At 42.5% G+C, this 24,236-nt stretch overlaps 2 protein-coding genes across 3 annotated transcripts; one reads left to right on the forward strand and one right to left on the reverse strand.

The window, feature by feature from the left end:
• The first annotated feature begins 2,893 nt into the window (after positions 1-2,893).
• LOC144721933 (integrator complex subunit 14-like) lies at positions 2,894-13,208 on the forward strand. Its single transcript, XM_078599894.1, has 12 exons — positions 2,894-3,145; positions 5,711-5,969; positions 6,116-6,223; positions 6,486-6,641; positions 7,589-7,704; positions 9,030-9,166; positions 9,832-9,924; positions 10,277-10,418; positions 11,649-11,782; positions 11,886-12,004; positions 12,145-12,210; positions 12,305-13,208. Exons 2-12 carry the CDS (start codon positions 5,730-5,732, stop codon positions 12,548-12,550), a joined length of 1,557 nt encoding a protein of 518 aa, XP_078456020.1. The 5' UTR covers positions 2,894-3,145; positions 5,711-5,729; the 3' UTR covers positions 12,551-13,208.
• Positions 13,209-13,294: 86 nt separating this feature from the next.
• On the reverse strand, positions 13,295-23,939 carry LOC144721932 (deoxyribodipyrimidine photo-lyase-like). 2 transcript variants are annotated; one of them, XM_078599892.1, is made up of 11 exons: positions 23,775-23,939; positions 22,626-22,811; positions 18,739-18,909; positions 17,973-18,118; positions 17,354-17,536; positions 16,908-17,066; positions 15,568-15,766; positions 15,066-15,218; positions 14,824-14,945; positions 14,563-14,722; positions 13,295-13,794 (listed from the first exon to the last, which is right to left on the reverse strand). In XM_078599892.1, the coding sequence occupies exons 2-11, from the start codon at positions 22,780-22,782 to the stop codon at positions 13,631-13,633; spliced, it is 1,614 nt and encodes a 537-aa protein (XP_078456018.1). In that variant the 5' UTR covers positions 22,783-22,811; positions 23,775-23,939; the 3' UTR covers positions 13,295-13,630. The 2 variants fall into 2 exon arrangements, with proteins under 2 accessions (XP_078456018.1, XP_078456019.1); XM_078599893.1 differs by lacking the exon at positions 23,775-23,939 and adding an exon at positions 23,305-23,423.
• Between the last annotated feature and the right edge of the window lie 297 nt (positions 23,940-24,236).

Raw genomic sequence — 24,236 nt, forward strand, 5'->3', positions numbered from 1 at the left:
GAGTGCGGGAGGGAGACAGAGTGGGGAGGCAGTCGCAGCGCACTGTGATGTAATGACTGCATTCGTGCCCCATAAATTAATGGACGGATTTACTGGCCTCTGTCTGCACGGATGGATGATGATGAGGCATCTTCCCGGCTACTTTAGCTGGTGTGCTGTTATTGACTCAGAGGAAACAAAACAAGAAAGAATATGCTGCTAATAATACAGACACACACACACAAGCTTTCCCGCATCACACCTTCGCATACTCTTTCATCAAGCAAGCAAGGACATTTATATGTTATTTGGTTTTATATAGGCTCATAGATGGAATATAATGGGTTCATGTATTTTTCCACAAATGTACAATTTTCTGCTAAACAGACCCCCCACTGTTAGGAAATGGATTTCTTCCCCAGCATCTGGCAATCCAGCAGCATATGTTTAAGAGGCCTGACTGCTGATGAGATGAAGAAAGTAGAAACCCGTCCAAGGTTTGCCTAAAAATACAATGCTTTCGAAAAGCCTATAAACGGATTTATTAAAGTGTTATTGTTTTATTTTATGGACTGGTTATTGTAGAATATAAACACGCACAACACAGTTTTCAATTAGAATAATCATTATTATTGGGGTCAAGGTTGTCAATTTTACGTGGCGTGGGGTGGCCTTAGTCCAGCAGTGGATTGACAAAAGGCTTCAAGCTATATTTGTGTCTTCAAATTTCCACAGGAACATTGAAAACATATATGAAGGCCGTCTAATTGCAGCATGTGTTAAACCAAAACATGAAACTAATACATTTAGAACCAAGAATATGAAACTAATAATCAATTTTTTTTAAATCAAATGTATAATTCCGAGTACCAACATTTCGAGAAAATTATTCGTTTAAAATTATGGGATGTTTTTAGAATCGTCGAACAAAAAAACACCACGTATGTTTTTGGGGTCAAGGATAGGTCAACATTAACGTGTGCATTTTCAATCACACCTTTCAAATTACCAATTTTCCATCAAAATTCATCCATTGCGGGTCAGGTAAATGATTAAAACATGCTCTCCCTTTGCTTTCACATTCGTTTGTGATGAACAAGCATCGCCTTTCATCTGAAAATACAGAATCTTCTGTTTTTGTAAGTTTTCATTCGCATATTAACGTCTAAGTCCATAAAAACAGAGTGTTAAGTCGGCTTCTGTGTGCTATACCTATTTAAAATCATTATACAAGGACACGATAATATCCGGCGTGTTCGCTTTTCGATTTAAAAATTGGGCGGGAAATAGTTTCTATCGATTCACACAACACGCTTTAAACCCGTAGAACATTAAAGTCTTTCATAAACGCAGCCGGAGTCATTGGCACAGAGCGACACAGCGGAGTTCAAGTGCCCTCTATCGACCGAACAGACGTGGCACAACCGAATCGACGATGTTTTGCTGTAGGCGCTTTGTGTTGCAGCTGCAAGTCTTGCACAAAGCAAGGGCAACCTTGGTGTGAAATCCGGTGGTAACACGTTGATAATTGTACGCGACGTTTACCGCGACCATTAGAAACACATTCCTGCGGAGGGAGCTGGTAGGAACGTTGGGTTGCTCGGTCAATGGCCAGGGTCAACGGCGGCGTGGTGTATTCCGCAAATATGCCCGACTGTGAGGGCGGGCACAAGCCGGCGTGAGTAGGTTAAACGTTGAGTTTTATAAGGGCACCACGGGGTGACCAGCCCCTCCCCACCCAGCCCCACACCCCACCCAGCCCCACCCAGCCCCTCCCCACCCAGCCCCACCCCTCCCACTCCCCACCCAGCCCCTCACCACCCTCTCCTCCCCACCTAGCCCCACCCCTCCCATTTTTTTATGCACGACGGACGGACACAATAATCCCCTGTAGGCTGGTGTAACCAGGAGGTTCCTACCAGTAAAACAGAGATATGTGACACGGTGTGCCATTGAGGTTACAGAATGTGTGCTGTTTTTTTTAAATGAAAAATTCCACGTTCCTATGGAATAACACGTGCCGGAGAGTCATTACAGCGGTTTGTAAATTAATAAACACTTTAAAGAATTCTAAAGTTATGAGTGCAGGTTCACGCTTGCAAGTTCAAGTTAATTTATTAGGTATAGCCCTGTGAGCCATTCGGCTCTTGAATCGGGTGCAACCGCAACAAACAAAAAACAAGAACAAGAAAACATCTTAAAGTGAATATGTGACTATTAGCAAACAGAAAATCCAAGAAAAGACAGCAAAATATTGCAGTGTTAGCACTGGAGGTAAGGGTCAAGGGGTCGCGCTGAAACTCCCAAGCCCGGCGAAGCTAAAGTTGTCCAGGGGATACATTAATGAATCCATCTGTGCAGACATTTGAGTGATCTCATCTCGTCGTGGGATTTCTCCCGACACAAAGACAAAGGTTCCCCGTATAGCCTCTAACAGACTGTTGGGGCAAGTGCTGTTAGCGAGCACCTATGAAGGCCGGCACTGTGGCACACGAGGGGGTGGGTGGCCAGCACCACGCCCGGCCGCCTTTGTCTCCCCAGTGGCGATGTTGACCACACACATCGCACCAGGTAATCATTTGAGACCGAGTTAACCCCAAGGTCCTCCCACAACAGTGTACACGCACGCACTCAAAAAAAATCAGCTGGCTGGATAAACATCAAACAAAAAACATGACCCTCTTTAAAAACAACAACAAAAAGAGCCATAAAACTCAGTGAGTGGCTTTGCCGTATTAACAACAACAACAACCCCGCACGTGAATGACACGCATGAACGTCAGATTCACAAATCGATTGATAACGCCACACACACACACACCATCTGGAGGTTAAAAACCTCGGCGACTGACATCGCGTCCGCGCCTTCAACCCCCCAGGGGGGAGGGGGGAGCTGCCCCACGTGGTATGGGGGGGGGCTGCCCCACGTGGTATGGGGCGGGGTTAGAGGTCACGCGGCCCGGCCTGTAGCCACCACCACCGTGGGCCCCCCTGTGGGCCAGGCCCCACGACGACTACGGCAGCAGCGGCTTGGAACGTCGCGTTAAACGACGTCGAAAGTTGCGTGGCGCGTCTCTATTGTTGTTGTTTGTTCGTGCTAAGATGGTCGCAGTTTCCCCCTCGACTTAGCCGCGGCGAGAGAGAGCGCCGAGAGGAGTTTAAAGCGGTGAGTTGGTGGCCGATGCCGCAGCAAGGCGCTGGAGCAGACTCGTCGTGTTCAATTAACTCTCTCTCTCTCTTCGTGTTTAATTCAACTCTATTGGTGTTTAATTCTGCTATATTGGTGTTTAATTAAACTCTATTGGTGAGTAATTCATCTTTCTTTGTGCTTAATTCAACTATATTGGTGCTTAATTCAACTCGCTCTTAGTGCTTAATTCAGCCCTTGGTGTTTAATTCAACTATCTTGGTGATTAATTTAACTACCGGCATCTTCTTCTTGGTTCTTTCGGTAAAGTCACGTAGAAGGGAAATAATAAAAATATAACATCAATTCAACTTTCCCCTGTTGTGTAATTAAACCCTCATGGAACCCTCATGGTGTTTAATTGTATTGCTAATATTAACGTACTGATGCATTATTCATAATAGAGTTTTTTTTGGGGGGGTTCGATCGCGTAAATATATAAATGTGTCGTGAAAACCCGCCACCACCACCCGACACAGCCAACTAGTAAGGATTGTCACGTAAACAGAACGTGGCCAATTCGTCAATAGTACAGCACTAGTGTGTAGTGTATAGTGTAGTGTATAGTGTATTATACTAGTGTATAGTGTATTATACTAGTGTATAGTGTAGTGTATTGTAGTGTAACTAGTACAGCACTAACCGGTGTGTTGGAGAGCCAAGCCACAACATTTACAATCTGAGTACCTTTGTTATGGATATTGGTCGCGAAATAAATTGATGCATTATTCACAAGTACATCTCCTTCATAAATAAAAACATTAAAATACAGGCCATCGGAGTGCGATTGTGGACATGCAACCCAAACTATGGATCATAAAGGAAACCCATAGAGATACCATAGAGATACATTAACTAATTTCTTTCCAACTGATTTTTATGTGTAGTTGCCTTTCGCCCGCACCCCCGATTAGAACGGTTTGGCTACGTACGGTGCGAACGAAGTTCAACATACTACATAGAGGCTCCCAGCGATACGAAATACTCCTAGAGATACATAGATACAATTCAAAGACGAGCCACACTCGTGCGCTTGTGGCCATTCAATCCGAACTAGCAACACTCGACAGCAACACTCGACGAATTCCGTCCTTGAAGCCTTCTCGTCGTGGCGAGCAGACCTCGACATTGCGTCTGATTCCTGACCATATTTGCCAAATGAAATAAAATATTGAACATTCACATACGTTAGGCCACTTGGTTAATCCGTGGTGTCGCCAAGCTGTCGCTTAAAATATAGACTGCCTCTTTTGTAAAATACATATTAAAGACGTTAGAAATTATTATTAGTATGTGATCAACAGCATTGATCATCATTGTGATCAACATCGCCATGACCACGATCATAATAATCTTGGTCACCGGAATATGATCGTCAATATAGTGATGTCAAGGATGTTAAGCATCGATATCATTGTCAGAATGAAACATTGTTCGTGTCACCATCGTGAGTGATGTATTATGAGCACCAGCTGGCGAGTGCCGTCCGTGGTACAAATAAGTCAGCGAATGCGAAATTTGCACTTGTGTGTGAGGACCAGCATCATTATAACACATCGTGATAAACATGTCACTCGAAACCCCCTCGTGTATTTGTGTGAGATGAGAAAAGTCGTTCGGTGGGGAGAAGGCTTCACTGCTCTGCTGTTTAGACAAAGATGTTTTCTCGTCCCTGCCTGTTACATCCATTTACTAGCACGGCATCATCCTTGTGCATTGCAAAATTCCCCAAAAATATGGACTTGCCTCATGCAAGAGGGTGGGTGAATTAGGAGAATGTCGCAGTCCCCACGTGAGCAATGTAAATGTATAATTAAATCACGACGAGCAGTGCGGCGTCTTTAACCGATTACAATTGGTCAGGACGGGGAACGCAGTCTCAGAGCAATAACGCAAAGAGGGTGGTACGCACTGTCTCCGGCTGAACGGACTTGATAAGTATGGCCTTTGAGGTTTATGGGTCACTTGGGTCAACAAATAGATAAAATGCTTCTCGGTATTAATGTTTTTATATGTACATACTGCATTGTATATGCAGCATGCAGGACACTTGATATTAACACACGTGTGATCATCTTTCAATGGCATTAAGCACTGCAGACCATGGGATGTTATAAAAAGTTGGATAATTCTACAGTGCTCCATATTGCAAATTCGTGTGTCAGTTGGTGTATTGTTGACTTGCCAGTAGTGTCGCGGTTAGTGTGCTACACCACGAAACCGGCGACCCGAGTTCGATACCCACTCACAGCCAGCACCAGTGACGATTATTCTGAACCGTCCTGGGCCTCCCCTAAGTATACTCTTCCTCAAATGAGTACCCGGTGCAGTGTGTAAATATTTCCCCCTGGTGAAACGAGGGCGGCTGGGTGAGGTGCTGGCCACCTACCCCCTCATGTGCTGTGCCAGCTTCATCGTTGCTCGCTAACAGCACTTGCCCCAATGCCTGTTAAGGCTATACGGTGGTTCTTTATCTTCATATGCGTGTATGTTGAATGTCTTTCGCACCGTACATAGCCAGCCGTGCTAATCGTCTTTGTGCAGTTGCCACAGCCGAGTCAAAATGCCGACCGCGGTGCTCCTGGATACATCGCTGTCGATGGTGCGGCCATCCGGTGGCACCAACGGGCCTGGTGTGGGTGCTGAGGAAGAGCAGCAGAGGAAGCATCTGGCAGCCCACGGTGTCCGCATTCTGCTGGATCACCTGGCCACACACTACCGGCTTGAGTTTACCTCCCTCCTCGCCTTTTCCTCCGTCTGCAGACTGATTGTACCATTTACACGAGACTACAGCTCCCTGCAAGTACGTTTGGATGGTTTAATTGTGGCTTTTGTTGTTGTTGCAATATTGGTCTACATGCTTGGTACTAAACATTACTAATGTATGAGATGAGTGAAAAGTACCCTTGATTGCAGATGTGAAATAACTATGCGTGTGATACTTTTCAGGAGGGACTGAGCACAGTCGAAGACCAAGACAAAACGTGTTTAGAGGCTGCACTTAAAACCGTGAGCACAATCGTGCAGGAAGAGTGGGGAGTTGGTAGCATCTGCCAGGTGATGATAACATCTGGTTACATTTTTGTGACACATGCACCAAGGTTAATTTTGGGATTGTGTTATTGTAAAACTCTATGAATTTGAGAATAGGTTTTCCCCCTTTTATCTGGTATCTATTAATTTGTTATTAAAGATTAAACTGCAAGCTAAATGTTGCTGTGCTCAAGTTATTTTATTTCGTTTTCAGCATAAAAACATGTAATGTGAAGTGCCCATGATATGCAGTGTGTGAGATTATGCTATTGTGTGTGGCGAACAGGTGGTGTTGGTGACAGATGGCTGCATGGGTATTGGCAAGGGCTCCCTGAGGCAGTCATTGGCCTCTCTGGGACAGCGCGGTGACGATCGTGCCTTCCCCCTCCCATTTCCCTTCCCCTCTAAGCTATACGTAATGTGTATTGCCACCCTGGAGGAGGTGAGCAGTATATAGACCGTGTAAGAACAAAAGTAAATCTTATTGGATGCGTAAGCTAACACTTGTCTAAAATCAAGTGGTGTAAAACCATGTGCATGCTGAAGTTTTTTTTGTCACCATTGTCAGCTGCAAAAATGCGCTAGTTATGTAAATGCTGTGAAAATGATTTCCATTGGGATAGGGTAGCAACCTTGTTTTATGATGTAATTAGCACTGTATAGTTAGAATTATTTTACTATAAGGTGGACACATTTGACCCAGGATAATTATGTCGGCGGCAGGGCGCTGCAGTGCTAACACTTGTGTCTCACAGCAAGGAGTTTCTGAGTTTGATTCCTGATTCGGGTGCCTTCGTGTGTGGAGTTTGTATATTCTCTCCCTGTTCTGCATAGGTTTCTTTCCATAGCTAAAATAAACATACAATATATCTGGTATTGGCCAAACATCTAAATGCTGAAATATTACCTTAAAATTATTCCATTAGGATTACATAAATATCAACATTACTCCCTTAAAAGATAATCTTGAGCCTCGGTGAGGCCTTTCTAGGTAAACAAATGTAGTTACGATAAAATATCAATGTTCATGCAAACTACTTCTCAGCGCTGTAGTATATGTCACGCACAGTTTTTGCAAAGGCGCGTGAAGCTACAGACAAGCGGGAAGGAGCCAGAATTGGTCGTAACAATTGCCCAAGCTCTGGTTCTATATCGGGATGTTTGGCCAACTGCATTCGTGAGTGTTTATGCATGCAGGAGAAAACCCGTGCATGCCGATGAAATGCAGATATAAATTAACTTTATGTACTGCCATATCCTGGCAAGCCAGGAGATGACCACTACGTCCTTGGGTTGGCAGTTTCACTCCAAAGTGCTGTATTACAGGTGGGTGCCATCATAATAAGACATCACCTCTTAGATTCTGATCTCATCTTTTATTTTGTGCAGCTGGCCCAGGGCTGTCTGGAAAACTTACAATGGTTGGTGGATCGGAATGGTGGGCACGGCAAAGTGTTTTACATGGAGGGTCCCCTTTCCACCAAGAACATGCAGGTCATGTTCAGGTAAGCATTATGTTTATTATCGGTCGTTCGTTTCTCAGTCCGCTTGTCCTGGTGAGGGTCGCGGTGGCAGCATGTTAAGGGCAGTATTGACCTCCCTTTTTCTGGCGAAAGACTCGAGCTCTTCATGGGGAATTCCCAGGCGTTCCCAGGCCAGCTGAGCGACATAGTTCTGCCAGCGTGTCCCAGCCCCGGGGTCTTCACCCAGTGGGACGTGCCCAGTAGAGTTCCAGGGGAAGTCTATCAGGGGGCATCCTTACCAAGTGCCCAAACCACCTCAGCTGGCTCCTCTCGATGTGGAGGAGCAGCGGCTCGACTGAAGCTCTCCCGGATTACCGAGCTCCTCACCCGATCACAGAGAGTGAACTCGGCAACCCTACGGAGAAACCTCATTTTGGCCCCTTGTACCCGCGATCTCATCCTTTCGGTCATTACCCAAAGCTTATGACCATAGGCGAGGGTGGGAACGTAGAACGACCTGTAAACCAAGAGAGTTTTGTTTGAAAACTCAGCTCCTGCTTCATTACCATGGAACGGTAGTGCCTGCAACGCTGCAGACGCCGCAGTGATCCGCCGGCCGATCTCCTGCTCCCACTTACCATCACTCGCAAAAGAGACCCCGAGGTACTTAAACTCCTCCATAATTGGCTGTAAAATGCCTGGGACCTCATGTTTTTTAATTTACAAAGGTGTGATATAATAGGCTGTTATATTTTTGGTGCAGCCATTACTCTACACGTTGGCTGATATATGAATGACTTGCACTCTTACTGCCACTTACATTAGACACTGCAGAATCATTGGATCCATTTATTTAAGCAGATGTGTTTTTTGGAATCTTTTTTAGTGATGAATACTTTTTTGTGAAAATGCAGAAATAACAGCATCCAAAGGGCAGCCTGCCATTTTACTGCTTGAATTATTGAGTGCATGGATATCCCGTAACAAAAGCATATTTTTATTTTTTAAAAAGAGAAATTCCACGAGCAATTGTGAAAAAAATTGGCGTACAAAAGGGAACGTTTAAAACAAAGTTATAAAGCTATAATATTCAATGAGTGCATCGAATTCTAGTAATTGTTTTATAAAATGGTTGAATTAATTTTTTTCACTGTAGATTGCTTGTATTCTGTGCATAGAGTAATATTGAATTGACTGTACATCTATTTTAATTGACACCTGGATAATCTATACGGTTATAAATTAGGTTATTTCAAAATGTATTCCACTTCCATTTTTGAGGACCTTACTCAAATAAAAGAGGTCCCTAACGTTTTCCAGGGGGAAAACATACTATTGTACAAACATGAATATCTGTGTGCTGACAGCAAATTGATAGAGCAGGGATATTCATCATTCCACACGGTTGTGAAGTGCGGTCACCTGGCATCAGAAGCGCAGCTTTTTCCACGCCCAGAGCCAGTCCTTCAGGAAGAAGAGGGAGATACAAGGAACATCCTGCCTGGTGAGCCAGCTGATGTATTATTCACTTGTTACAAACATTATCTTCTTCACATGTATCTTTTCTACAAAATGGCTTATTTCAGTCAATACATACTTGAGCAGTTTAGAAAGGTTGCATGCCAAATTGAGTGCAAAGAGGGAGATCATTCTCAATATATATAAAGCTGTATGCCTATTTTTCTCGAGTTGATTAAGAATGAAAAGGAGTTGCTGTATTTACTGTACCGTACTTACCACTCCAATCTCAAAGGCTCTGCATGGGGTGATGTTCGTACTACGCTCTTGTCTCAACATGTGTTTGACGATTGCAGGACTGATGCCAACGCTGATTTACACGCACTTTTTGCTGGATTGCACTGCATATTTTGTTTGTATTACTGCAGTTATTAGACATGAAACATGTCTATACATGCAGTGTTTTCATTAAGTTGTATGCAGTGTATAATGTACTGCATGTAATATTTGACACTGAAGTCAAGCACATGGTGCAGATCGCCGGACTGGTTACAGCCTTTGGTGCGGTTTTGCCGGTTTAGCCCAGGACCGCCGGATAACGTTGGAAGCCAGATAATCGATGATCAACTGTATATAAGTGACCTCGCCATTTAGTTTCTTCATGGTTTTCATGGTAATTTAAATGCGTTCCATTGTTTTCTTTTCTTTCAGAAATACAGATTGTGGGCTTCCTGGACATTAACGATGTGTGCAGCCCTCCCGTTATCTCTCGACACCTGGTGCTGCCAATTGGACACAGTAAAGGTGGGCGTCTGGACTTGGGCTGCTGATGCACTTGGCAATTACAGAATACATAAATATTATTGGATTAAAAGTAATGCAGACCAGTTATAACCACTTCTGTGGTTACATGTATGGCATTGAAGGCATTTTTCGAAACTTTTAAATTATAGGAAGATATGTATTGCTGTTTATAACATACATACAGATTAAATGTGGTACTGTAATCGGAGTGTGCAATATGGGATCACATTTCGTAATACATTTTAGGTTTTAGTTTGATAAATATGGTGTTTTCAATTTAAAATTGTGGTAAACTGCAACAGTGTTTGATTCAGCATTTACAGAGGACAAACTGAAATTCTCCAAACTGCAGAGTCAGAGGATGGTGGGGCAGGTGGCGTAGAGGAAACTGATGAAGACCCAAGTGCTCAGAACGCTGGCAAGAGGCCGTCTTTCTGTGTCCTCCTGCACGGTAGCCTCAAGGTGGAAGGCATGGTGGCCTTGGTGCAACTTGGGTGAGTTGTCAAGTCAAAAACAAGCTGGAAAGCCAGCCTATTAAGAGGGCCTCCATGACATTTTTTACAAATATAAATGTTGCACACTCAAAATGAAGGACGTTGGGCAGGTGCTCCAAATCGAGGGCAAACACATTTATTGTGGTTAATCTGTAGAATGCAACAACAGCACGTGTGTCACAAACAGCAATTCTTCACCGAGTCGCCATTAACCACGTGACTTGTGTCCACGTCCGGTTATTCATTAACAGTTTTCTCTTAAACCCACTTCTACTACTGACAAACCATCTTTGTCTTTGACAATCACATTTGCACTTCACTATTCGAATATTACTTTAATCCTAAGCTGTATGTCTATCTATACCATCCACTTATATCCGTATCTTACACCCATTATCTATACTGTATGTGTACAGTATACTTACTGTATTTGTCACCATTGTACAACTTACTACTGTACATGTGTTCTATTCTCAATAGCAATGCAAGTTGTCATACTCTGGGTGCATGGGCATGGTTATAGACTAAACAGTATTATGGTTAGAGAATTAAGAATTACAAATGTTAACTACAGTATGTCATCCTTTACAATGCACAGTGCTAAAACCCCTCCAATTGAATATATCACAAACTAACAATTCAAAGCCAAGCTTGAAGTCTAGAACAAGTCTTGAACATTTCTATGACGACCAAAACAACCTTTGGGTCATTTACCTGTAGAATGCAACAGCACGTGTCACACACAGCAATCTTCACCGAGTCGCCATTAACCACGTGACTGGTGTAGACATCCGGTTAATCATTATACCTGCCAGCCCCCCCACAGGCCCAACTCAGTCATCACATGCTGGTGTACACACGTGCATTATTGTACTGCACAGCACATAAGGACTTATTAAAAGAGTGCTCCATTCCTAATGTTCCACATAAAAGTTCCCTTAATGTATTTAATGGATAATTTTGCCTAAAATATTTACACAACTAGGCATTTGTATGCTGAATGTTAAGATTTGTAGGTAATTGTTTTGGGCTTATTTAATTTTTTTCTAAAAACAAGTGTCCTTAGATGGTTGAATGAACATTTAAAAAAAACTTTGAAAGGATTATCAATAAGACATCTAATGGCTAAAATATCACAGCTTTGGATGGTTAGGATTTAGGTTCAACAACCAACCGTATTTTCCCAATGATGCTTGTATGTTGTGTTGTGTTAATTGCTTGTTTGTCCAGGCCGGCATGGTTCGGGATGCTATACTCGCAAGCTGACAGCAAAAAGAAGTCGAACCTGATGATGTCCGTTTTTGAACCTGGCTTTGATACCTTACCATGGCTGGGGAAATTCACACAGCTGGGCCCCATCTCTGGTGTGCAGTTCATTTTTACACAAATTGTATCAGGATAATTAGATAAGTATTACTGCCTCACTGCTGTGACGGCTCTGTGGTTAGATACGTGTCTTGTTTTCAGATTTCGCAGAAAACCCGTATGGGGAGGATGACACTCGGACACCATTTCCCATGATCCCGGCCACAAAGCGCAGCTATGCTCAAAACGTCGTGGTGTGGATTAAGCAAGGTGGCCTCCAGGTGAGCCTACATGTAACATTCACTTCATTAGCATCGGTGTCACCATACTGAATGCATTGAAATTGGGGATTAGAATGTCATTGTTGGATACAATTAAGTTCATGGATAGGTCAAGTTTGATATTTTTTTTCTTCCAACAGACGGATGTGCAAAAGATTCTGAGAAATGCCAGGAAACTTCCAGAAAAAACACAAACCTTCTACAAGGTGAGGATAACACGAGGCAATTTACTATCCCGATGGAATTTTCCTTACCAGGACGCCGGAGTAAACCATCGCGTTTGTGCTGTGACATGTGCAGGAATTGAACCGTCTGCGCAAGGCTGCCCTGGCATTCGGCTTCCAGGACCTGCTGACCGGCGTAGCGGAGCTGCTGGAGCGGGAGTGTTCGCTGTTGCCCGAGAAGACGCATCCTGATGCTGCCTTCCAGCTCAGTCATGCCGCCAAGCAGCTGCGGAGGTCGGCTCGCCCGCGTTCTGAGCACGCTCGCTACGAGTGCACCATCGCCCCGCTCCGCACAAACTTCTCAGGGTGCAGTGCAGAATAGCACAAGTAAGATGTCTTTCCAGGTGACTATTTTTATCTGAATGAATTGATTTATTCCTCAGCGTACAATACTTAGTGCAATTTTTGGCCAGTGGTCAGCTATAAGCACAAGTTATGCAGACCTCATAGTTACAGGGCTACTACTCTATGATTTGGAAAACCTCATGGAAGAACTTTACTGCCTAACCAGGTTTTATTTTAGAAACCATCTTAATGTTTTCATGACATTGTTATTATTCCCAGTGCTGTTTTGTACACAGTATGTGGTTGACCATCACCGTTCTTCATCGATTTTGTGTATCTACAAGAATCACAAGCTCCTGGCATAATGATTTTTCTCCCATATGAGGAATAGATGCACTGTAATGCAGAGTGGTGCCTTGGCCTTTAACAAAATACAGCATGATATGCAGCCCTTCTGAACGGGAGCCAGTTAGTCTGTAGCGATCACTTCTGGATCGTCTCCCCATTTGGCCTTTTCATTTTAAGCAATAAATGGAATGAATTGCTTTTATTAGCAATATACTAATCATTTTTGTAATGTTATTATATGTGCTGTACAGGAACGCTTTTTTTTTTACCAGTTTCATACTAATGGTTAGGAATTTAGCTGAATGTGACATAGGTTTGATCAATAAATTTAATCTCAAAATGGTAAATGAAAACGTCTCCATTCAATATCGAATGACGTCCTGTGTGATCATATCAATATAATGTATTGGGATGTTATCAAACTTGACATCGGTTTCAGCATACAAGCTGTGCACTGTGTGCATGTTTATTTTCAACACTGCAAACCGACATGCACTCACATTCTAATTTTGTTTTAATATTACAAAACTAACATTAAAAAGTGGTAACCACTTAATGTTCTAAAAGCGTACACAAAATAATATATTATGAGTTGTACACAAACCATGCACATCAACATGTTGTGATAGTTATAAAAAAGCTTACGCTTTACCAGGGTAAAAAGTAAACATGTAAAGGCCATGATAAACTAAGATATTGTCACTTATCTAAAATACTATTTTCGATTCAGTTAGTGTCTCATCAACAGCGTCTCTATACCTGTGGGCTCTTACTCTGCTGGAAAGCCCAGTTTCTTCGAGCTGTAACGGCTTTCATATGCACCCACGTCAAACTTGCGTTTGCAGCCTGCGTAGTTCATGTATCTGATCTTGCCGTAAACTGCGCGCTCAGCCCAGCCCTGGTCGTGTGTGCCACAGATGGACCACATGCAGCCTAGCGAACATCAAAATCACGAATGTGTTAAACTTGCCTTGCACGAAACCTAGCCAGGAAAAGACACTTGCATGCATAATGTACAAATACAAGTTCTAGTTGCAATAGCAGGTATTAAAGGTTTGGGCAAAATTATAAGCACGTGTGCTAAATACTAGGAAAAACGAAAATCAGACGAATGCACATCCCGCACCTCCGATTAGCATGGTTGGCTACGTACAGTGCGAACGAAGTTCAACAGACATCAATGGTATTACGACACAAGTCACTGCCATGCTGCTGTAAGCTCATCGTAATCAGATTCTATTGTACCTTTTATACGGAAAATTACGTGCGCAAGCCAACTGTTACAAGGCAAACTTGAACAGCTGGAAGTGTCAACACAAAGCACTAAGCTGATATATTTTTAGGGTAAGTCACATGTCATTTGGTGTGATATTTCTTTCCATGTTTTAGGAGCTACATTAACTAAATGGAGCAGCTTAGGTTCTCTGTCGTTTATATAAATTTGGCAGCTGCTACTGGAGTTTGATTTAGGCCGGCCAATGTTATTTATGAACTTCGTCCGAGTGTGCTTACATGCTCATTACTTGTAAATATGTGGTGAAACCATGAAGCTGATCATCGTCCATACCAGAGTGATAGCACACTGGCAAAGGTCCATGGAGAGAAATGGACATGCCGAATACCATGTGGTACCACTCGACATCAGATAAAAAACAGCGCAACCATAGAACCTACACAGTGCTATTAGGTGTTTGCATTTACCAACGTAGCCGTTTGGGTCGCTTCCATCCAGCTGGTAGCGGTCGTTGAGATAGATTGCAGTGCGGAGGGCCTCCTCTGGGGAGCTCGTCCACTCCAGGATTTTCTTCGCCCAGTACATGCGCATGAAGCCATGCATCTTTCCTTCAACTACCATCTGCAGCTGTTACCATCAAACAAAACGGAACGCTCCAGTTACAGATGCACCGGGATTAAAGAAAAGTGTCAATAAACAGAAATGGGCATTCAGACACTGCACTGTACCTGGGCTGCATTCCAAAGTGGGTCGTGAGTTTTAGCTTCTTCCAGTTGCTGCAGAGAATAAATGTATTCTCTCTTGTCCTGTGTATGAGCATCCAGGGACCTTTTAGCCCAGTCATATGCCCCTAAACAAAATCGCAATCGTTGGTGAACAAGTTTGAAATTCGTCGAAACGGTACATGCAGAATTTGAAGCAATACATGGAAAGTAAAATTATTTTTCAGTGACAGCTGAAGTGCACACACCATCTACATTGTCATAATTTTTGTTGTAGAAGCAGAAGTTGTCGCCAAGTTCCCGTCGCACGATTGCCTCTTCAATGTACATGTCAACAGACTCGCGGTACTTGGGTTTCAATTTACTGACCTCAAGAGCACACCTCTGAACGGAGATCTGACCTACACACAAAATGTTACGAGGCATTTTATTATGAATAAGCAGTCATGTTGAAAGCTGCACATCATCACCACTAATACATAAAGTTATTTATTTTGATACTTTTTATTTCAATTACATTTGTTTTTGTAAAGATTTTATTGAAAATGTTTAGCGGCATTCGAAGCACCTTTGTGCAATAATGTATAATGACATTTGGCCGACGAGACAAAATGACTGTCATTTCGTTGCTAAATATGAGTTGAGGGAGGGAAATGTTCAAACTGCCACATAAAAGATACTAAAATATGTAGTTGTTCACTTTAATGCATATGACACTAAGTCTGCTGCCGAGGGACTTGCTCTGCGCACCAAAGTGAATCCACGGTGAGAGATTGCTGAGGGCATTGCTGTTGGGGTTATTGCGATCTGTGCTGAACAGCTTCAGCCTCTCGTTTATAAAGGAGTTGAGCATCTCCAGTCCCGCTGCCGTGCCGGGCTGAGCCCACGCCACTTCGCCCACACTGTTGTCGACCTCCAGTGACTGCCGTGCCGCCTCCCAGTCTGTCTCCTGCAACACAGCAGCACGTGACGCTCTTGGCTGCTCCGTCGCACTCCTCTGACCGCACGTAGCTTTAACGTAAGCTCGCTGCAGCTACGCCCCCGCGCACAATTTCCCAACAGATTTTTTTCACCGACGCGAGCATAGCACTGAGCAGTATATTCAAGCTATGACTATTTATAACATAGAGCATTGCAGAAATAAGTGGAATATCCACTCCTGGCTCAGGACGACCAATAAAGATGACCGAAGCAGTGTGGGATTGGTTGAAAGGTTCTTTGATTAATTACACTGGCCAACACACTTTTTCTGGCATAAGGTATTCCAACGGTTTTAATGCAATTTTGGGGTGCTGATTCCAAATCTGGCATCAGTTTTTGTCTATCACATCAGGTTTTTGAGATATCAAATATTGCATTTTCAATAAAAACTGCAGAAGAAAAATATTAAATAAATGTGGATATCTACATAAAATGATATAAACACACTATCCTAAAAATACAGCACCATATTTTAACACTAAAGCAGTCACTGACTCGCAACAACTTGCAATCAAAAGTGACCGAGTTAATTTCGGGTAAAATCAATGAAAATAGGGTATGCCGATAGCATAAAAATGAGATGTGATAGAGCAAATCTGAGATCAGATTGGAATCAGCACCCTGAAATTAGTCTAAAACAGCTGCAAAAGTCCAGGCCAGAAAAAAATGTTTTGTTTTTGTTGACCAGTTATTAGAATTGGGCTCACAATCTGCGTCTTTAAAACTGTAATTTTAATATAGCAATGCAGAGCAATGCTGGTTAAATTTCTGGAATGGAATTAGAAACAATGGTGAAAATTTCTTAAAACCTCCCCAACTGTCCATCCAGCAATATAAATGTGAGTATACTAAAAACCATCGGCAGGTGGTGGTGTAAAGTGTGGTATTCCACCTCTTCCAAGACTTTCTGTCAGTTTGCAAGAGTAAGCCAAATACCCTCTTCCAGCAGTGGCATGAGCAGAATATTTCAGGGCTGCACTAAAATTAATTATGCTCTGATTATGTTTACATATATACACAAAATAACAAATTATAACCCCCCACTGCTTTGGTAAGAGTTAAAATGAGATTGTCAATATAGACAATATTATCTGAATGTGGCAAGTTACCTCTGGCAGGCTTTTGGCTGGAAATATGTGCTTAATCACTGGAGGGAATTCAGTGAAAAACTGCGGCAGCTTGTCGTGTATTTTCCTGCGAATCGTCCTCGCTCCATATTCTAGTTTGTCTGACGTGACCCAGCACGGCACCACGTTGTGTGCATCCACCTGCAGAGTGTACACACATTTGTCACAAAACTAGGTCAGTCTCAATCAAAACCGTAATCTTCATAGCCGAGCGTAGGGAAGGTGCTTGGGTGGGTATGTGCTCACCATGATTGTTATAGGGTACAGGGCTACATGGTGGGCAGGACATCCTGGTGCAGAACCCTACTGAAAAAAGTGTCTTGACACTCATGGATAAATCAATAATATTAATAGAATTTCAAGGTACAGTTAACAATGTGTGCCAATTACAAAGTACAACCAGTACAGTTCATTGTGTAGACACTTGCCTGTGCTAAAGGTACATTGTTCGGCAGAGCTTTCTTTAAGTCTTTCACCCACTGCCTGGGCACACGCAGAGGAAGGAAGTCCGTCACAACAGCACCAATATTCTTCTCAATTATGAACGGTGGAAGCACATCCTTGGCATAGCCTTTCAGGAGGTGAAAAGAGATGTCGAGGGAGCGGAACTCCTGGAAAAAGAAAGTGCCTTTTCATACACATGTAACTTCATGAAAGTCAACTATTAGAATAAATAATTGTACACATGATGTGCATTGAATTGTCCATGTAAGAATCTTAATTTGTTTTCACAATAATTTTGTGCACATTTCCACTTTAAGCAACTGGAGACAAAATGTGAAAGTATGGACGAGACAAGACGGTGAAAAAGAGACTGAGAAAGTACAAAACTACAAAAGATCCTTGAATCGTAAACCCAATTCGTGACGATTGAATTGCAAAATTGTATAGTTTATTAGTCTACTTACAAAAGACGAATGTTGTTTAAATAACATAGGCATCACAAATAAAGTTGAGTTTTATTAATCATAAAAAACTAACATTACTGAGAATGTCAGATGAAATGACACGTAATACATAAGCCAAATTAATATGACTTGCGCGTACCTTTTCAACCTCTTGGAGGCCTCGAAGCATGAAGCCAAAGTGTCGAATAGTCGCATCCATAAACTTGGGCACCAGACAAAAGCAGACGTAGAGTGGAAGCCTCTGCTTTAGGGCCAGCCGCTGGGCATAGAGTATTGCCCAGTTGTCTTCGCGAGAGGATGAAAGGTTCTTTGTTAAAAAACAAACGCCTTCACATCCATCATTCAGTGTATCATAACAGAAAATCACATTTTGGGCAAGTGAAGAGGGTCTTTACTTAAAACAACTTCTCCCTGAAGAATCAGAGGGATCGTACTTGATATTGCTGTACATATAACTGGGTTACGACAGCAATATCGCCCCCTACCGGCCGACTACACACGTGAAAAATAGTGCCCTCATGACAGCCTTTTGCTATAAGAATGGTGCAAATATTAAATGTATTTAATTATTATTAATGTATTGCTTTGTCGTAAAGCAGTGTACTATTGATGGTGAGTTTTTGTGCATGTTCAGTACACTCCTGCCGACACTATACCTTAAATGTTAATATGTAGTTCTCAACTAGGCTTCCTGAACATGCAGTTAGACAATTCATCTGCAGCCTTGTGCATGTCACGTCCAAATATTTAAATTCAAATGTAACTTACAAAACCAACATTTATTTTAATGTAAACAGTTGTAATGAATATACTTGATATTGGTCAACAAATTATTGGCATTATGACCCATTTAATTAAATGCATTTTGAAGTACTGTAAAAGGTAAGCAAGCCTAAAGGACATACCTTGAACACGCTGGTCACGTGACATCCAGTATAAGATGCCACTTGCATTCGGTGCCGTAGCATCAGTATTAGACACAGCTCGTACCCGCTTCTTGTTGAAGCGGAACTCCAATACAGATGAAGCCAAAGCTGCACGGGTTTTGGAAATCTGCTCTTCAAAATTTCCACTTCCTACCACATTCACCAACACGAAGGCATTTTTAAACACAATCTAAGTCGTGATAAGCACGTAATTTCCCATTGTCAAGTCGGAAATTAGTGTCTTAAATGCATTTATTAAGGTGTGTATGAAGTTTAATTAACCTTTTTCTTACGTGGCTCATTTTAAACATGTCAATTAATCATATTTAGGACAAATTATTTGGTTAAACTATATTGTAAGGAGTGCACAAGCATAAATACAAATCTACATTGTCAATAATACTCTTACTATGGGAACCTCATTTGCCAGTAAAAATATGATAATTGGTTCTTTACCCTTCTATCTGGCAACAAAACTGACACCTTTTTACAAGGAGTCATGTTTGCATAGACCGCAATACCTGCAGTCATAATACAAACAAAAGAACATAACTCTGATAATGTGCACTGTCCTTAAAGTTGATTGATCCACACCCGAGACAGCTTTCCTTAGAGCCTAGTCTCATATGGGTTGGACCAGATGACGCCAAAAGGCGCACAACTCAAAGACAATGCACCATACTCTGATGGTGCATTGTCTTTGAGTTGTGCACCATACTCTGATGGTGCATTGTCTTTGAGTTGTGCGCCTTTTGGCGTCATCTGGTCCAACCCATATGAGACTAGGCTCTAAGGAAAGCTGTCTCGGGTGTGGATCAATCAACTTTAAGGACAGTGCACATTATCAGAGTTATGTTCTTTTGTTTATATTATGACTGCAGGTATTGCGGTCTATGCAAACATGACTCCTTGTAAAAAGGTGTCAGTTTTGTTGCCAGATAGAAGGGTAAAGAACCAATTATCATATTTTTACTGGCAAATGAGGTTCCCATAGTGTAGATGCTTGCCCCGAGCTCTCATACTCTGATGGTGCATTGTCTTTGAGTTGTGCGCCTTTTGGCGTCATCTGGTCCAACCCATATGAGACTAGGCTCTAAGGAAAGCTGTCTCGGGTGTGGATCAATCAACTTTAAGGACAGTGCACATTATCAGAGTTATGTTCTTTTGTTTGTATTATGACTGCAGGTATTGCGGTCTATGCAAACATGACTCCTTGTAAAAAGGTGTCAGTTTTGTTGCCAGATAGAAGGGTAAAGAACCAATTATAATACTCTTACTCTTTGAGTCTTTCGGTAAAGTCATGTAGATAGAAAAATTATTAAATAATAATAAAAATCACTCCGTTTCGATCGCAACACAAGCGACCGTCTTCACGTGAATAAATACAGCAGGCAGACTGCTGAGGCAGGAAGAAATATATTGTCAATAATGCTGCCTTAAAAAGCATATAATAGGCTAATCTTATGTGCTGTAAAGAGCTATTGCAAGAGAGGTGCTATTGCTCAAAGTACACCGACTAATGGTTGCCACATTCCCAGTGCACTTAGGTGGCCTTGGACATTGTTTCCGGTCACATTAGTTCACTCACTTTCAAAGTTAGTTCAGCTGAAACATTCACCCCAGGTTCATGTCAGTCCATTGCATCCCTGGTTCCAGTAAAAAAAATCATATCACACCACCTTCACACTTGCACACAATAATAGATCAAAGTATAATTGGCTATCACATTATCCCCCAGTGACTGTTAAAAATTGCATTTTATTTCTGGCAAGTCATGGTAGAAAAGACTGTTGGACAAGACTAAACAAGACAAGTCAAATGGTTAATTGGGGTGATACTCTCGAGAGATGTGCAATCGTCTCATCAATGCATTTTTAATTGCTGAAATTTTGCTCATTAAATGAGCCCGTATGATACTTATTGTAAAGAAATATCACGTCCATCCATTTTTCAACGGTTTTACTTAACTTGACTCCTGTGTGGAGGTCAAATCTTGTCATCAAAAGTTAGTCTATTTCCTGTTGTCCAATCAATTCCACATTTTGCACACGTACTCAGATCCGGTGACAATACATGCCTGTATCAAAATCAGCATCAATTAATCGGCTCATTTTAAGCAATTAACATTTAGTTTTTTTGTGTCGGTCAAAAACGCCGCGGTCCCTAAACTCTCGAATCGCCTCGCCCAAGAAGCAGGCGCCACGTGTCGTCTCAGGCCCGCCTGCTTCGTGTAAGTTACCGGCACCCTCACTCCACACAAACAAAAGTTGTACATTGAAGATTCATTTCTAAAATAACCAATTAATTCAAGTAAGCGTTGATGTGGGAGCAGGTGCCGCATCATTGACGTACTTCTCGACCGTGAGTTAAACGAAGTTGTGTTTTTTGAAAAACTTTTTTTAAGGAGTTTATTTTGGGTACACTTCACATTTAAAAAACAAAACTTCAAAACCAATTGCAAAAAAAACTTCATTCACAATCTACCAATACCAGATGTCAAGCTCTATTAACTTATAAAAATAATACAAAAACGCTTGTAGATGTACACTGGTACCAGAATGTTTCGATTGCATGTATTTATTAGAAGGGGGTTGTACGTGGATGCAAGCAACATGTGAGTATGAACATGTGTGGTGACGTCACCGCCACATAGTCGTGAATGGCGGCTATTGTTATAGGTGTAAGCACACACGCATAACATCCACTTATAATACACATATATGTTTGTTTCAAATCCGCGTGTCGTGTCAATTTTCATGTGCTTTACATGTTTGTGTGCACACTGCAGTGTACAATAATCTCCGTTTATGACGCCTTCGCTGGCAATGCTGCTGCATAGGTTTTTGTCGTGGTGTTGTAGAAACCCTGTTATTCAGCATGATGTCGACGCGCATTGCTCCACGTGCTTGGATCTTCTCGAGGAACTGAATAAAGAAGCTCCCAATATGTGAAGCACATGGAGCGAAACGTTGGACGACGATAATTCCCAATAACATGCGGTGCAATCTGAAGACACGTGGATGTACGTGATGATGTATGTTGAACTTCTTTCGCACCGTACGTAGCCAACCGTGCTAATCGTAGGTGCCATTGTAAGATTATATAGGAATCAAGAACCTCCGTGTGCCTATGTGTGTGTGTCTCTCTCTGTGTCTCTGTGTTATCTCTCTCTGCTTGTGTGTCTGTCTATGTGTGTCTGTGTTGTCTCTATCTCAAATTTAGCAATCTTTGGAAGAACGTAATCAACCAGGTAGGGTGTTGACTGTTATGTTAGCCGACTCGCTGTGTTGTATTGCATTATATTTCTACGTTTACTATGTTTGTTTTCTCTTTCATTTGTACCTGATGATGATTGCTTGTGTTGCATTCGAAACGTCGTATGCTATTATTATTTAATTTATTTTCTTTCTATGTGACTTTACCGAAAGAACCAAAGAGTAAGAACCAAGATGTTTACACCATTGGAACCTCATTTGCCGCCTTTTGGCGTCATCTGGTCCAACACTCTGTGAGACTAGGCTCTAAGGAAAGCTGTCTCGGGTGTGGACCAATCAACTTCAAGGACAGTGCATACATTATCAGAGTTATGTTTTTTGTTTGCATTATGACTGCAGGTATTGTGGTCTATGCAAACATGACTCCTTGTAAAAAAGGTGTCAGTTTTGTTGCCAGATAAAAGGGTAAAAAAAAACAATTATCAACCAAGATGTTATCATGGCCACAGCAGTTGATATGGAGGAATCCCCAAATAAAATAGAGGTTCCATAAATAGAATGGCTTTCGGGTTGGTTAAAAACGCAACTTTATGTGAACTTCATTCAGTGAAAGCATTGAATGGCACAATGAAGGTTGCTCAGTAATCGTACCTGTGGGTGCAGCGGTGGTGGCCGCATCAAATTCCTTGCTCGTAGCCTCGAATTTGGGCTTCTTGCTCGGAGGTCCTCCACTGGTCTCTGGGAGTGCTCCAAAATGAGACAGCTCTGGCTGTGTCTTCTTGGCTGGTTGCTTGCTGGTGGTGGCCATCGTGGCAGTGAGCAGATAGAACTCTGAATCTGGGGCACGATATGCAAAACACATTAAGAGTTGAAATATATATAAAAAAAACTTCCAACATTGTTACACATCGAGTTAAGTAAAAAAATGTACGTGTTTTTTGGACTCTATTTCTGTGTTGGATGTATTATGAAGTTCAAGTCTTCTTGATGTAGGTGCAGATCAACAACTACAAGTGATTCTGGTTAATGAGCTGACCCGAATATGCATTGATTGACTCCTGGGATGAATGACCAGACCCTGGGATTAATCACCTGATAGTGGGATAATTAACATGACCCAACCGTGTAACACCGGACCCTGAAATTAATGAGCTAACCCTGTGCTGAATTACCTGACCTCCACTGCTGGATGTGTAGGTCGTGGGGGGTTATTTTTTCACATACTTCACCACGCTGGTCAGTACTGGTTAGTAAAAGCGGAGTACATGGGAGCATAGAAATTCAGTACAACAATAACCTGACCCTGGGCTGAATAGACCAGATCACTCACCTTACTCGGTCGCGAATTGACACGGCCCAAATGTGGAATTGATCAAATCCAACCCACGAAAATTCGCATTCAAACTCAAAACTCGGACGCGTACAACTTGCATCGGGGTCGGAGTGGTGGCGCTGTGGTTAGAGCACCGCACTATCCCCACTCCACTGAGCGAAAAGGCTCAACCCACCACCCCCCCACACCACATACCAAAGAGCACGACGTCGTGCATAAGCAACCATCAACAATGACTGCGTTTGCAGTCGGCGGACGAGCACAAACAACAGACACTCAACACATTCGCTCGTAACACCGCGGCCCTAAAAAGGACATCGTGTGGTGTAACGAGCGACGTTTCGGCCGATGGCATCTCCACGGGGAATAATCACTCATCACGCACAGCAGAATGCTAAGGAGTAGCGTGCAAGAGAAGACCCCCACCACAACACACACAACGATTGCGACTGGGACAATGCTGGTACCTTGAGATATGCAATTAAATCAACACGGAGGCTGAGACGGCTTCACAAAGCGCGCTCGCTTATTTAGTAACGCGAACAAAAAGCCCCAACAAGCATCTGAAACGTAGCCCCCCTCTTGCAAGCCGCTCGATCTATCCAAGATGCAATTCGATTCAGCGATTCCTTCGCCGATCCGATTGCTTTGGCGAAACGTGAAAGATCCGCGCTGAGTCGCCCGCGGAAGGAATCGATTTAGATTAACGGAAAAATCGCAAAGGAATCGATTCCCATTTTGTTTTCGAGAAGAGGCATTTAAAAGGGGCCCATCTTCCAATGGCCGAAGGGCGATTACGATGCAATACTAATTTATTCCATTCCCTTTTACGTAAACTGTGACTTAACCACCAAGCAAAAGGCATTTCCATTGGTCCATACGTCTACACATCAACACCCTGTCGCGTGTTTACGCAATTTTCCAGTTTG

Source organism: Lampetra planeri, chromosome 13 (genome assembly GCF_965212315.1).
Source record: "Lampetra planeri chromosome 13, kcLamPlan1.2.h2, whole genome shotgun sequence".
In the NCBI taxonomy this organism is placed as follows: Eukaryota; Metazoa; Chordata; class Hyperoartia; order Petromyzontiformes; family Petromyzontidae; genus Lampetra; species Lampetra planeri.